This window comes from Andrographis paniculata, unplaced genomic scaffold (assembly GCF_009805555.1).
Source record: "Andrographis paniculata isolate CXL003 unplaced genomic scaffold, ASM980555v1 Contig46END, whole genome shotgun sequence".
In the NCBI taxonomy this organism is placed as follows: domain Eukaryota; kingdom Viridiplantae; phylum Streptophyta; class Magnoliopsida; order Lamiales; family Acanthaceae; genus Andrographis; species Andrographis paniculata.
The window spans coordinates 5,393,586-5,409,053 of NW_026137580.1; the positions used below are offsets into that span (position 1 = coordinate 5,393,586).

General features: G+C 36.1%; 1 protein-coding gene across 1 annotated transcript; it reads left to right on the forward strand.

The window, feature by feature from the left end:
- Positions 1 to 210: 210 nt before the first annotated feature.
- Positions 211 to 6,164, forward strand: LOC127252436 (translocase of chloroplast 120, chloroplastic-like). The gene is made up of 4 exons (XM_051276601.1): positions 211 to 327; positions 694 to 893; positions 1,038 to 4,937; positions 5,730 to 6,164. Exons 2-3 carry the CDS (start codon positions 716 to 718, stop codon positions 4,847 to 4,849), a joined length of 3,990 nt encoding a protein of 1,329 aa, XP_051132558.1. The 5' UTR covers positions 211 to 327; positions 694 to 715; the 3' UTR covers positions 4,850 to 4,937; positions 5,730 to 6,164.
- The last annotated feature ends 9,304 nt before the right edge of the window (positions 6,165 to 15,468 follow it).

Below are 15,468 nucleotides of genomic sequence, written 5' to 3' on the forward strand. Positions count from 1 at the left end.
CAGTTCAAATTTTTTTGTCCGATATTATAATGGAAATAATCTATTGCAACACGTGATTTGTTGTTGTGTTGATTAAAAAAGCAAGGGACATTTTTTTAGGCGGAGCGGCGAAGCAAACACCTTCTGTACCGTTGGATCTCAAACCTGTCAACTCATCTAAGCCGTTGATCTACTCTTATCCTCACCTCTACCTACTACGCTCAAACTCAAGTCTTCTTTGCCTATATATTCAACAACTCACTGGCATAGTTTTTCTCTTCTTTCTTCCGCAAATAAAGGGGGTCAATCTCTCTCGATACTTATTCTCAGTGCAAGTCGTTTCACACGGTGAGTTTTTACTTTGATTTTGAGTTTGTGTTTATATTTTTTATTTTTTGGGTGGGGAGGGGGGGCTGGTGATGTTTGCAGTTGATGATTAGGTTAAGCCCTAATTATGAGAAACTAATGTTTTAAAAAGCTATCTTTTGTGATTGTGGTGGAGTTTGAGTGATCGGTGGCTTTGCTAAAGTTAGATACTCCGGGGAAGGGATGCGCAGTTCTGTAATGTTTGTTAATCTTATTTTAGTCGAATGAATCCCACCCTAATTTAGGTGAATTTTTAACAGAATATTGTGTAGCTAATCTTTTTCATATGAGTTCATTCAGTGATCATGATTTTTGTTCATGGCATTTTGTTCTTCTGCTTGAACCCAGGGTGTTGCGGTTGGCTTCTGTGATGGGAAATGACATTGTCGTTGCTGAGAAGTTAGGGGCGAGGCCTGCTGCACAAAAAGTTGATTTGAGCTTAGTGGGTGAATCAGAGCAGTCTAATGAGGATGAAATATTTGAAGAGGCCATTGGTATAGAGTCCCCTACTATTGTTTCGAAGAATACAACTACATCTGAAGGTGCAGGTATCACATTAGTTAGCCCTATGAATACTATTGAGGGTTATTCAGATGAATCTAAAGATGTTTCGAAGTTGGGAGGAGTTTCTGGTGCTCCTGGTGCAGGTTTGAATGCAAACGCTGATGTGGTGAATACTGAACTTCTGATAGGTGGGGAAAATCTTGATGAGAAGCAAAATTTTCGAGTGGAATTGACAAAAAATGAAATCAATAGAGTGGTGGATGATGGTTCTGATGAGAACAGTATAGGTGATCTCCGAGAGCTTGTTGATTTGGATGCCAACAATAGAGAAATCGATAACTTAGGTGGTGGTCAAAAGATTTTGGATAACTCTGATAAAAATGATGATGGCATATTTAACAACTCAGGTGATCTTGAAGTTTTAAATTCTGAAGATACAAGAATTGTTGCAGCAGGTGGAGCTAAGATAAACCCCTATAACCTTGAAACTCAAAGACATGAGTTGATGGCAATTCAAGATGTCAATACTGTAAACGGAGCTTATACCCTTTCTAGCAACCATGACACTTCTGAGCACAATATAAATTTAGTTGGTTCTTTGAATAATGGTGATGGGAAGGGTGCAGAGAAAGATAGACTAAATGAACATGCCCATGAGGTACCTTTGGAAGTAGAAGGTGCAGATGCTGGCAGAGGAACTAGAGCTAAGTCTCGGCCAGAGTCCAATGGGGATCCGGGGCACAAGAATGAGCTAGAACACCAACTGGACAAGCCTGAAAACATTTCAATTAACATTTTGCTTTCTGAACTCAAAGAAGATCAAATTGGAGAACAGGTGGAATTGCCATGTATTTCTGATGATATTCTAAAAGATGATGACGATGAGTTGAAAAAACTGGATTCAGAACGTGTGAGAATCAGCAAGGTTGATAGTAAGGATGCTGACCAGGAAGCATCTGGAGATTTGTCCCATCCAGATAATCTGTTGCATTCTGAAATGAAAGAAATTCAAATTGGAGAGCTGGTGGAGAAGCCATGTATTTCTGGTGATACACTCAAAGGTGATATGAATATAGACCTGAAGAAACTGGATTCAAAATGTGGGGAAGTTGAAAGTGTTAAGGATGCTGACAAGGATGACTGTATTGTTGTGCCCTCTGCAGATGCTTATTTTGCTATTGATCATGCTAAGGAAAGTTCTGAATTTACTGCCAATTCACATGATGGCCGGACACTGGACCAGGAAACAGAGGTCGACCCTTGCTCCAGCTCGTCTGAAATCTTAGTGGAGAGTTCTAGGTCATCAGAGATACAGCTAGGAAATTCTAATGATGAACTCTCCGCGACTGTAGTTAAGAGGCGAGAGCAGGAAGGAGTGAGAATTGATCTTAAGGAAATACATTTGCCTGAGACTAGGGAACAGGAAGTTAAACCTGTTTCTGGTATCTCTTCATCTTTGGACAAGTATCCTGAACCCACTCCTGCTCATCCTTTCAGCCTTGATAATGCTTCTGAGACGTTTGGATCTATTTCTCAGGATGAAGCAAATAGTAGAGAGCAGGAAATTACTCCTACGGCTAGTATCTCCTCCGCTACCACATCTAGTCCCCACCGTGATGGTATAAATCATATTGTGCCATTACCAGAGCCTGTTTTGATAAATAAAGAAGAGGGGCCCAAGTCTCCAGCTTCTGTTACATCGAATAATGTGCCCACTGCTTCAGCTGCTACTCACCCAGCTGGCCTTGGGCGCGCTCCCCTATTGGAATCAGCCTCTCGTGTTGTTCAGGTTCCTCGAGTAAATGGAGCTGTACCTGCATCACAAAATCAAATTGTTGAAGATCCCACAAATGGAGACGCTGAGGAGTATGATGAGACCCGTGAAAAGCTTCAGATGATTCGTGTGAAATTTCTTCGTCTTGCTCATAGGCTTGGCCAAACTCCTCATAATGTTGTTGTAGCTCAGGTTTTGTATAGATTAGGGTTGGCTGAACAACTCCATGGGAGAAGTGGTGGACGTGTTGCTGCCTTTAGTTTTGATCGGGCTAGTGCATTGGCTGAGCAGCTTGAGGCAGCAGGACAAGAACCCTTGGATTTCACTTGTACAATCATGGTACTTGGGAAATCTGGTGTTGGTAAAAGTGCAACTATAAATTCCATATTTGATGAAGTTATGTTTGGTACTGATGCTTTTCAGTCAGGCACCAAGAGGGTTCAGGATATTGTTGGTACGGTGCACGGAATCAGAGTCCGCGTGATTGATACACCTGGACTTTTACCCTCTTGGTCAGACCAGCGCCAAAATGAAAAGATTCTTCATTCTGTTAAAAAGTTTATTAAGAAAACACCTCCTGACATTATCCTGTATCTTGATAGATTGGACATGCAGAGTAGAAATTTTGGTGATATGCCGTTGTTGCAGACCATCACAGGAATTTTTGGACCATCTGTTTGGTTTAATGCCATAGTTGTTCTGACTCATGCTGCATCTGCACCACCTGAAGGTCCCAATGGGACAACAACAAGTTATGATATGTTTGTGAGTCAGAGGTTGCAAGCTGTGCAGCAGGCAATACGTCAGGCTGCTGGAGATATGCGGCTTATGAATCCTGTTTCTTTGGTAGAGAATCACTCAGCTTGCAGGACAAACAGAGCTGGACAGAGGGTGTTGCCAAATGGTCAGGTTTGGAAGCCTCACCTGTTGCTGTTGTCTTTTGCTTCAAAAATTTTGGCTGAAGCAAACACTCTACTGAAGTTGCAAGATACTCCTTCTGGGAGACCATCAGCCCCTCGAACAAGATCACTCCCTTTACCTTTCCTTCTTTCATCTCTTCTCCAGCCCAGACCTGAAGTTAAACTTCCATCAGAGCAATTTGGTAGTGATGAAGATGCTTATGATGATGATCTGGAAGAATGCTCAGACTCAGAAGAAGAATCTGATTATGATGAACTACCTCCATTTAAATCACTGACTAAAGCACAGCTTGAAAAGCTTACCAAGGAACAAAGGAAGGCATACTATAATGAACTTGAATACAGGGAAAAACTTTTCATGAAAAAGCAGCTGAAAGAAGAGAGAAAACGACGGAAGATGATGAAGAAACTACAGGAGGAAACTAAGGCCTCAACTGCTGACTTTGGAAGCAATGATGAAGAAGAGACAAGTGCTGCTGCATCTGTACCAGTTGCTATGCCGGACTTGGTCCTGCCTGCTTCTTTCGATTCAGATAATCCTGCACATCGATATCGGTCTCTTGATTCCTCCAACCCTTGGCTTGTTAGGGCTGTCCTAGAAACCAATGGCTGGGACCATGATATTGGATATGATGGCATAAATGTTGAGAGATTATTTGTGGTGAAAGACAAGGTGCCAATATCATTCTCTGGTCACCTTTCGAAGGACAAAAAGGATACCAACCTTCAAATGGAAGTTGCAAGTTCCGTGAAGCATGGGAATGGGAAAGAAACTTATTTTGGCTTTGACATGCAATCAGTTGGAAAGGACTATGCTTATACACTACGAAGTGAGACTCGATTTAGCAAAAGGAAAATAAACAAGGCTTCTGCTGGTCTCTCAGCTACTGTATTGGGTGATGTTTTAACTGGTGGAATAAAAGTAGAGGACAAATTGACTGTTGGTAAACAGGGACAGTTAGTTATTTCGGGAGGCGCCATTTGTAGCCGTGGCGAGGTTGCTTATGGTGGTAGTTTAGAAGCAACAGTAAGGGACAAAGATCATCCTTTTGGACGTTTTTTATCAACATTGGGGCTCTCTGTCATGGATTGGCATGGAGATCTTGCTCTTGGGTGCAATGCTCAGACCCAGATACCCATTGGAAGGCATTCAAATTTGATTGGTCGATTAAATATTAATAACAGGGGTTCTGGGCAACTTAGCCTTCGGATCAACAGTTCAGAGCAACTTCAGATAGTTTTGGTTGGCTTAATTCCACTGGTGAAAAAAGTACTTAGCTGTTCTGAACAGGTGCAACAATGGTGACAAAGGAGGGTTGTGTAATATCACAACTCTTGGATATACAGATTATTCCGCGATGGACATCCCGTGCTTGGTCAAGAAGCAAATTTAGGTATAACTCATGAGTGATTTGTAGTTCCTATATGAAGAATGCCGGGCAAAATTTCTGGCAGCATGCTATTTGTTTTTTTTTTCACTTTCTTATGTTTTGGGGAATAAGTTGGGGTAGGGGAATTAGAATTCATTTTAACCACATCAGAGTTGCAATGCTAAGCATAATAATTTACAAGGATACAATTTCTTATATTTTGTAGAACTTCCTTGTATGGTATATGTTGGCTATATAATATTGCTTAAATTGTTTTATAATACCTTTCATAAACATTCTCTGTGTCAGACATCATGATGCTGATTTAACCAACTTATTCAAGAGTTCTCAACTTCGAATTTCCTCCTTTGTTTTGCTTGTGTTTTTGTTTTTGTGCCCCTTTTTTACTGTCCATTGTTGTTTCGGATTTATATAATGTTGTTTATTGTATTGAGGCTGATGCCCAGTCTCCCTTCCAGTTCGTATCGTAAGCACTAAACAACACAGATTATGACCTTGATTGCTTTTTGGGGAGTTCTGTTGATTAGTGTCTTTGCTTTGGACATTCTCTGCTGAAAGATTTGAAACTCGTGGGTACAAATAGATTTTTCATTCTCGTTTCTTTATGCTGTTTTAGCGACAAGTGGTAGTTAGACATATGCCTGTACTCTATTTTCGAAAGTTTAATTTGCAAACTGGATGCATGATGGAGTAGTTCAATTCAACACACACAATGTCAGCATATTTATAGTTATTCATACACCTGCTAGTTAAATTTCTGATATGGACCTTTTGGCAATCCTTCTTGTCCAACAGGTGGTTGCGAAGAAGATTGAAGGTTTGTTATTTTGAGCGGGCATGCATCTTCTGTTGGATTCAAAGTCTGATGTAAAAAGTGGTGGGATGAGATGAGACGACAGGTTGTTTTCCTTTGAGGAAAGTCTACTCTGTAGTAGTTGTTATCTTGAGATTTCTTCATATCCAGAATTTTGTAAAATGTTTATTGCATGCATGGCTGCTATCATATTTCTATCTCCGTGGATAGGAATGTAGTCATTTACTTTTTTGCACGAAATTGAAGGGATGATAATATATTATGTGTGAGAATAGTTGTGTTGAGTGGAAAGACAAATGCTCTTGTGACTTATGCTTCGTTTTGTAAAATTTTATCGAGGAGTATTATTATAAATAAGTTGAATTGTAAGGGTATTACTCTATAAGAGAAAGAAAAATAGATATATTTGTGGTGAAGTACAAAGATAGGCAGATACTGTAAGAGGTTTGGACAGAAACAGGTGATTCTCGAGTAAAAGTTGCATAGTTGCAGTGTGTTTTTGGTGTCATATAGTATTTAGTTTAGTCAGCTGTATGTCAGATTAGGCAATTGACCACTGAGGAGGACACAATCATTGGTCCATTATCATTAAAAGAAGAAATATAGTGGTGTGTTCTTTTTGTGTTTTATTTTGATTTTGATTAATTTGATGTCGTGCTGTATGAGGAAAAAAAATATACATATGTGCTAATTTGATCGGACGCCAGTTTTAACAAAAATAAGTAATAATTATTATTTTCTTTTATATAAAGGTGTAATGATTTTTTACTTAAAAAAAAAAACAAATATTTTTTTAATGACAATCTATGACAATCCAAAAATTAAAATAAACATATATTTAAATGACGGAGTTAAGTATATATTACTCTTTTCATACTAAAAAATGAGTAAAAATAAAAAAAAATAATTATAGTTAAAAAAAAGTAGAAAAATTATTATTTTTTTACTTAAAAAAAGGAAATAAACCTTCTTTTTAACAATTAGAAAAAGGAAAATTGAACATAATATAATTTTATAGAAAACTGTAAACATATCTTTTATTGTGTTGTTATGTTCGTTTGTATTATAAATGGATTTATACTCTCGAAAACTGTAAACATATGTTTCATTGTGTTGTTATGTTCTTTTGTATTATAAATTGATTTATACTCTTTTCACACAAAAAAATGTGTTTATTTTTCTTTTTGATCGATCATCTAAAAGTATTTTTTTTGCTCTTTCGTCTCATTTTTTGTGTTTGGGTTATATGAAATACACAATACAAATAATTATAAATTAATAGTAAGAAATTCTTTATATAACAATTTTCAATTTTCGTATCCAGTCTTACATATTATGTCAAGGTTACTAATTTTTAATTTTAATTAAACTAATTAATTATTTTATTCTTAATGTATATTTATTTGTATTATATTATAATCAATTTTACTAATATATTATTAATTATTTTTTAATTATCTCTTAAATTATCGTGTCTATAATGTGACATTATATCTATGACTGAGGAATTATTTATTTTTAAAAAATATCACATCACATATATATATTTTTTTTCATAAAACATCACATCAATTACTAATTTTTTATTATTCCAAAACTTCAAAACCCTCCAAATTTTTTTGTCTAAACAAAGTTTAACATAATTAATTAGTTTAATTAAAATTAAAAAATTATAAACTAGAAAATTTAAAATATAATTAAAATATACATATATATATATATTTTTTTTAAAAAAAATCACATAAGATGTAAAACGTAGATAAAATGGCAACGTGGATACGAAATGTGACATGAATGAAGTAATAAAAAGTGATAATATCTCCGTCCTATAAAACCGGTAACATTTACTTTTTTACGCATAGATTTTTAAATATTAGTATTATATTAGTTTATAGTAAAAATGACAAAATCTCTATTTGTATGCAAAGTATCAAATAAAGTTTGATCTTTACATATATGGACATCGGTAGCAGAATCCATCACCCAATTAGAATTCTCAACAGGATTTGTATTTAAAAGAAGTAAATCACCTTCATAACTGACCATGTTCGCGGAGTTCTCGACTTTCGACTTACCCTTCAAATTTCTCAGACTTCTCAAGTCTTCTTTAAAAAGTCGACAGTGATTTCGAATGTGACCAAGCTCTCCACAATAATGACACTCAACAGAGTTGTAATCTCTTGGCTGAGATTTTGATCTTCCGCCACGCTCACTCTTCATTTTCCTCTCTTTCAGAACTCCCCACAACTAGTAGTTGACTCTCCTTTGAAGCGCATTCCTTTCTCATTATCTTGTCATTCTCATTTAAAATTGTTATCGTCTCATTCACTTTCAATTTAGTTTTTCCAACTAACATTGATTGCACCAATGACTTGTAGGATTTGGGCGATAAAGCTAACAAGAGCAACACTTACTCTTTGTCTTTAATTTTCTCTCCTGCATTCAACAATCGACATACTAGCTCATTAAATTTGTTAGTATGGTCAATTATATTACCTCATTCCTCTATCTTAAAAAAGTATAGATCCATTTTCATAATCAAGCAGTTAGTCAACGTCTTCGTGACAAATTTACTCTCCAAAGTATGCCACAACCTCTTCGGTGATGTTTTCGTCAACACGGTAACCTTTATATGCAGGGTGAGTGCCAATCGAATCATGACAGGTTTTTTTCGGATCATACTTCAATCACCTTCTTTCATACGTTCTGGCTTTACATCTTCCAAGGCAACATCAAGGCCTTGCTGCACCAAATAGTCTTGAATTGTGTTTTGCCACATAGTAAAATCACTCTTTCCATCAAAGAGCGGAACCTCATATTTCAAAGTAGTGGACATAGTGCTTAATAATCCTCCAATAAACAAGCACTTCCAACAACCAAATAAACTGAGGCTAAAAAAATAAAGCCAAGAACTCAAATCAAGCAGAACCGACCTTTCTGGCAAAAATCTGGTGTGTTGCCGGAACCTGCTGCGGAACTGCAACTTGACTGCTGGCGCGCCGTCAACTTCTCTCGAAACACCTCTTCCTCCTTCTCTCCTCCCTTTGCCAAGACCTCGCTTTAATACCACCACTTGCTGGGAACACACAAGGGAAGAAAGATAAAGCTAAATAACAAGACACGAGAATTTAACGTGGTTTGGTCTCACAACAGACTTACATCCACGATCCCAAAATGGGATAATCCACTAAAATATTTATTACAATTGTTGCACGGAAAAAAATTGTAAAACCTTCATCACAAAAACTCACCAAATCTCAATTTCACTCTCTCTAGTTACTAAAAAAAAAAAAGCTTGTTGTCCTGCTTTAAAATAGACCCAAAAGAGTCAATTTATAGGAGCTAATGCCCTTACCTTTTTATCATACTTCTGATGTGGGACATGGGAAGTTACAAAACACTTTTCAGGGAATTGTAATTGAGTGTTCGTGCCGAACTCTCACAACTTAATTTTTCCATTGAACTAAGGTTTGAGATTTTCAAGTGATTTGGTTGGGTTACCACTGTAATTGTCTTGTGAATTTCAAACTCATTCCCTTTAGCATTTGTACATTTGATCTCTCTGCAACCCTATGGTTAGCGGATCTACTAGATTTTCTATTGATTTTACATATTCAATAGTCAAAACCCCACTGGTGATCAAATGTCATACAATGTTATGTCTATATCGGATATGTCGAGATTTACCGTTGTAAATTTCATTCTTAGCCCTTGCTATTGCAGCTTGGCTATCACAATGAATCATTACAAGAGGTACTAGTTTATTCCAGTATGGAATATCATCCATGAAGTTCCTGAGCCATTCGGCTTCTTCGCCAGCTTTATCCACGGCGATAAACTCCAATTCCATTGTGGTGGACCGTGCAATGCACGTCTGTTTTGTGGATTTTCACGAAACAACTCATTCTCCAATCTTAAATATATATCCACTTGTAAACAGTGAGTCTTTTGCATCGAATATCCAATTGGCATCGCAGTACCTTCGAGTACCAGTGGATATTTCGCGTAGTGTGATGACCCCAAATATGAGCATATTTTTAGCTTGACAGTATTGTGTATTATTTGAATTTTTCTATAAAAACCATCACAATAACTGGTTGATGGCATACTTTATTGATCTATATCGCTTGGCATGATCCAGAGTTTATTTGTTGAGATTATTAACGATTTTTGCCCTTTTAAGCGGTGTTTTGGTGCCAGAAAAGCTAAGGTAGACGCCACAAGCGAAAACCACCTCCGCTCGCAAGCGGCAATTACATCACCCAAAAAAACTAAGGCAAGAGAGGCAAGCGGTAACTTCCACTGCTCACAAGCGACAGTCTCTCCCGCTCGCAAGCGATGGCCCAGACTCTCACCGTTGCAGAGTGACCGCAACCCAACTCAAATATTGACTAAGTGTCCCAACTGCAGCGGTACAGCCATTCCATTACCAGCCAGCATAAGCAAGCCCGCATAGCTGCACTGATGCCCTCCAGCCCTCCGGCAAGCGAGGAAGATCTGAGCCCTTACAATCCTATGCAAGCGAAGCGAGCACCCTAGGAGTTATGGCCAGCAATTGCTTCAACAGAATAACTGCCATCAATAGCCTAACTGCCTAGCGGTTGAAACTGACTTGTAACTGCTTGCAACCGTTTCCTTTCACCTATTATAAATAGGGCCAGATATCTGTATGTAAATATACTTCGATTGGAGTATTCTAGCGATTAAAAATTCTGTGCATTCTAGTTGTCTTCATGTTCTTCGAAAGCTTCAACCCTGTAAGGGAGTTTTCCACAGGAATGGCCAAGGGAGTGGGGACTTTCCTTCTCCCTTGGCCAAGACTTTACTGCTTACTAAGTGTAGTTTTACTGCTTTCTTTAACAGCTTTGTAGAATTAGCAATCCCAACTTTATTAGTAAGTAATGAAATCTCATTTAATTCTTCATCTCTACTTCTTTCACATCTTTTTCACACTTATATAAACCCTGATCGTAAAGAATTTCATTTCACTGGTTTAGAGCATAAGAAAAATTGATTATCCAAGCCTTGTCTTTTGTCAAAAACGTTTTCAAGGTAGTTCAATGTAGTTAAGTAAGTGGGAGCCTTGTCGACCTGCTTAACTACTGTTTTGAATTTAATTTTGATTAAAAAGAGGTAACAGGAAGGTAAAACCACTAATGAGGCAGAAATTGAGATAATTAATGGGGCATAGGCGGTGGTCTATTAGGTCACAGAAATTCCTAATGACAGTAGGATTTCTTTCTTATAATATTCCGACTTTGGGTGTCATTGAAGTCTTATTGTAAATCCCTTATGGTTAGATTCCAGTGATAAGAATTCTTTATAATTCGGTTTATATATTTACATTACCTCCTTCCCCGCTTTTATATTATACATATACCTCCGTTAACACACCAACATCGCCCGCTCACTTCATCCAAGAAAACCTAGCCATTAAGTAACGCACAGTTCAGACACAACACCTCTCCCTCACTCTCAATCGCTTTCATATATATATATGTATATTGTGTCATCTGCTCAAGTCCCGTTCACTCGACCATCACTGGCATTTCACCGCTCACCTCCGCTCCGCTCGCCTCCGCTCATTTTATCGCTTTTAGTTACCGTTTTCAGTAGAGTAAAAACTTGGATCCGCTACAAAGCGGGTCCCTATACTGCATTTTCTCGCCGCTTTTACAATATCTACACTTGATTTGAAATTCATGACTTACAATCCCTGTGTTCGACCTGGACACTCACTAGTAAAAGAGTATAAATAATTGTGATAACTACTCAGGGTCTACAACCGAAATATTTTACTATATCTAACCACTTTCTATAGTCATTCACATCTCGATTTTCGAATATAAAATTCCCTGCGAGTATATACAAATTACCCATTACAACCATTTTTTATCATAGTGTATGCCAAAATTCAGAGTAAATTGAAGATACCTTAATACTCTTACTAGCGCTTTCCAGTTTTCATGACTGGGGTTGCTAATATATCGACTCAACTTGTTTACAGGGCAAGCCAGGTCAGGCCTTGTACAATTTCTTAAGTACATTAGGCTTCCAATAATTGGCATAGTCTTTTTGAGCTACGGGGTCTCTCATATTCTTGCTCAAGTGTACGCTGAGGTCCATTGGAGTTTTCACTATAGTGTTGTCGTAGACATTGAATTTTCTCAGTATATTTTCCACATAGTGGGACTGAATCAGAACAATACTTCGTCTTGCCTTAGAATCTTCATTCCAAGGATGATGTCGGCTAGCCCCAAATCTTTCATGTCGAAGTTACGACTCAACATGCATTTGATCTCATTGATCAGACTGACCTCTTTAGCCATGATCAGTAGGTCGTCTACATATAGACATATTATGAAAAAACCGGAAGGTGTGTCTTTGATGTAGACACATTTGTCACACTCGTTTATTTTAAAACCATTTGATAACACAACATTATCAAATCTCAAGTGCCATTGTAAAGGTGCTTGTTTCAGCCCGTACAAAGACTTTATCAGTTTGTACATATTTCTCTCTTGGCTAGGAACGACATATCATTCCGGGTGTTCCATATATACCTCATCTTCTAATTCGCCATTTAGAAAAAGCAATCTTCACATCCATTTGGTGAATCTCAAGATTGTTCAAAGACGCAATCAAAATAAGCATTTGAATGGATGTTATCCTAGTTACTGGTGAATATATGTCGAAGAAGTCAAACCCTTCGATTTTTTTTCTGTAGCCTTTCACTACGAGACGGACTTTGTATTTGTCAATAGATCCATCAACCTTGAGTTTCATTTTCAAAACTCATTTACACCCTAGTGATTTGCAACTTTCGGTAAGTCAGATAACACCCAAGTGTTATTATGCATTATTGAGTCTATTTCCTTATCTATTAATAATTTGGGAAAACAATCTCGCAAATGTCATATTTCGAGTAGATAATAAACAAACATGTGACCATCCGGTAGATGTATCAACAAGCACCATAAAATATTTAAATGGCCTATATGGTGAGTTTATTGGTCTACATATATCCCCATGTATTCTTTTAAAAAAATTTAGGTGATTCAATACCTATTTTAGTTGGTGATGGCCTGATTATCAATTTTCTCTAAGTGTAGGTAACACAAGTTAATTCATTTGAGTTTAATACTTTTTGACATTTTAATGAATGATCATGCGAATTCTCAATTATTCACATCATCATTATACGGCCAGGATGCCCAAGATGATCATACCATATTTGAAAATCAATAATCTTTTGATCTACCGTGAGCTGTGTTTCAACAAAGCCTAATATGACATAATATAAACCAATAGAGAGTGAGGGTAATCTCTCAATGATGCATTTCCTTTCATTAATTATATTGGTGATCAACAAAAACCCACCATCGCTATCACTCATAGTTTCAATGTAATAACCATTTTTTTGAATTTCATGAAAGCTCAGTAAGCTTCTTCGAGCTTTAGAGGCCAATAGTGCATACTATATCACAATTTTTGTCCCTGGGGGAAAAAATATAATGGCTTCTCTAGAGCCTTCAATTAATTTCGCTCTACCACTTATTGTATTAACATTCATCTTTTCTCTTTTCAAATGGAAGAAATATTTTTCGTGTTTCAATATAGTATGTATCGTTGCACTGCTAATGAAATACATATTTGCATCATTTTGATTGACATCCATTTAATCTTTAAATATAAATAAACGTAGTATTAATAAAAGTAAATATAAATATTACATAATGCATTACAAAAAGGGTAATATGCGATAATTTAAATATTACAAAATATAAAATAACATAATGTATAATGACATAGTATGTCTGTCACTGAGGGTTTGCTGGATCTACGCAAAAATCCATTATATCAAGATGTGTTGTGTCATAATCCAGAAAAATCATCATCGGGGTCGTCATCATTATCAACGTGATTCATCTCGACCCCCTTCCCATTTTTCTGCAGTGAGTCTTGGTAAAGATCAACTAGGTGTTTGGATGTCCTGCAGGTATTGACTCAATGGCCTTCAATGTCACACTAATTACAAATGTCGATTTGCCTCTTTCCCTATTTAGCCTTTTCGGTTATATCCCCATATTAGGGTTTACTCTGCTTCTTGTTAATGTCAAAATTGCGGTGATTGTAAGGGGTGTATCGACCACGTTGATTCTCGCGACCGCGACCACATCCACGACGTCGTTCAAAAAATGTCATATTCGTTTCAGAGAACGGACTAGAACCAGTGAACCGAGACTAATGATTTTTCATCATTAACTCATTACTTTGCTTAGCTAATAAAAAACATGCAATGAGCTGTGAGTACTTTTGAAATTTTTTCTAACGATACTGTTGTTGCAGCACAACATTAAAAACATTAAAGGTAGAGAAAGTCTTTTCCAATTTATCATTCTCAGTAACATTGTCTTCGCAGAGTTTCAACTGAGATGTAATCTGATGGATAGTAGAGTTGTACTATGTAGTAGATTTAAAATCCTGCAATTGCATGTTAAGACAATCATGTCGGACTTTAAGGAGAATAATGTATTATAAGTGCTCAAATATCTCTCTCAATTCATTCTACAAATCAAATAGATTTTTCACCGTCAAATATTTGGACTATAAAAGAATGTCGAAATGATGATGAATGAAAAAAATAACCGTGGCCCGATCTTGGCTTGTAGTCGTATTTTTACTGAAAATTGTATGAACAAGACCCATGTAAATCAGATGCATTTCTACATTTAGGGACCAAGTCAGAAAATTATTGCCAATAAAAGACAAAAATTTAAAAGAAAATTTTGCAAGATTTTTCATAGTGTAGAAAATAGATATAGATAGTATAAAAATAAAATTTACCAAAAATAAAATAAGCAAGAACCTTTGTGCTGATAACGTGTTATATAAATAATAATACTCCCCCCGTCCCTTAACAATCTATCTATTTTTTCATTTTGGTTAGTCTCGTAACAAAGTATCTATTTTTTTTTAAAATAATTGTACTAACTACCTAACATTATAAATACTATTTTAATTTACAACATATTAGACAAATGCCATTACATTTATATCATATAATACTAATAAGGTTAGTTTATTCTTTTTACTTTTATTTCTACTATATCTTAATATAATACTAATATTTTTAAAACTCCCTAAAAAACAAATAATCAAATGTAAGAAAGATAGAGTATAATATATTGATTTATCTATATATATAAACTATCCATGTGCAAAATATAATAATATGTGTGTATGAATTGTATATATATATTTATGTATGTATATTAATTAGTACGGTAATTATAGAGCCTAGAAAACAGACAAAGAGAGGAATATGATGTGTGATGGAAAATAAATTGTAAATGTATTTATTCATAATCATAGATGCACATATATAAGGATACATGACGACTTTTCAATTAGTATAAATGCATCCGTATATCCTTACGTATGCACGCGGTGTAGTGTTTACATAATTGTTGTCATGGTAAACACTACGTCGTAATACATTTTAAATAAAAAACAATAAAAAACTCCAAGTATTATTGATGCGGCCTCAATGTGGCGCTGCCATTTTGACAATTCCGGCACGGTTGCAATGATATAAAAGTCAGATGTAATACTTAGAAAAATGGTAATTTACTCTGTATAAAATAAGTTATTTATTTATTATTTATTTTTTATTTATATTTTTTTAAGTCACGTTGGGCCCTTTAGCAAAATTGGGCT

Bases quoted from the DNA above. Each gene is read 5' to 3' on its own strand.
- LOC127252436 (XM_051276601.1), top strand. From the start codon at position 716: ATGGGAAATGACATTGTCGTTGCTGAGAAGTTAGGGGCGAGGCCTGCT. The intron at 894-1,037 runs GTATCACATTAG...AACTTCTGATAG, and splicing joins AACTACATCTGAAGGTGCAG to GTGGGGAAAATCTTGATGAG.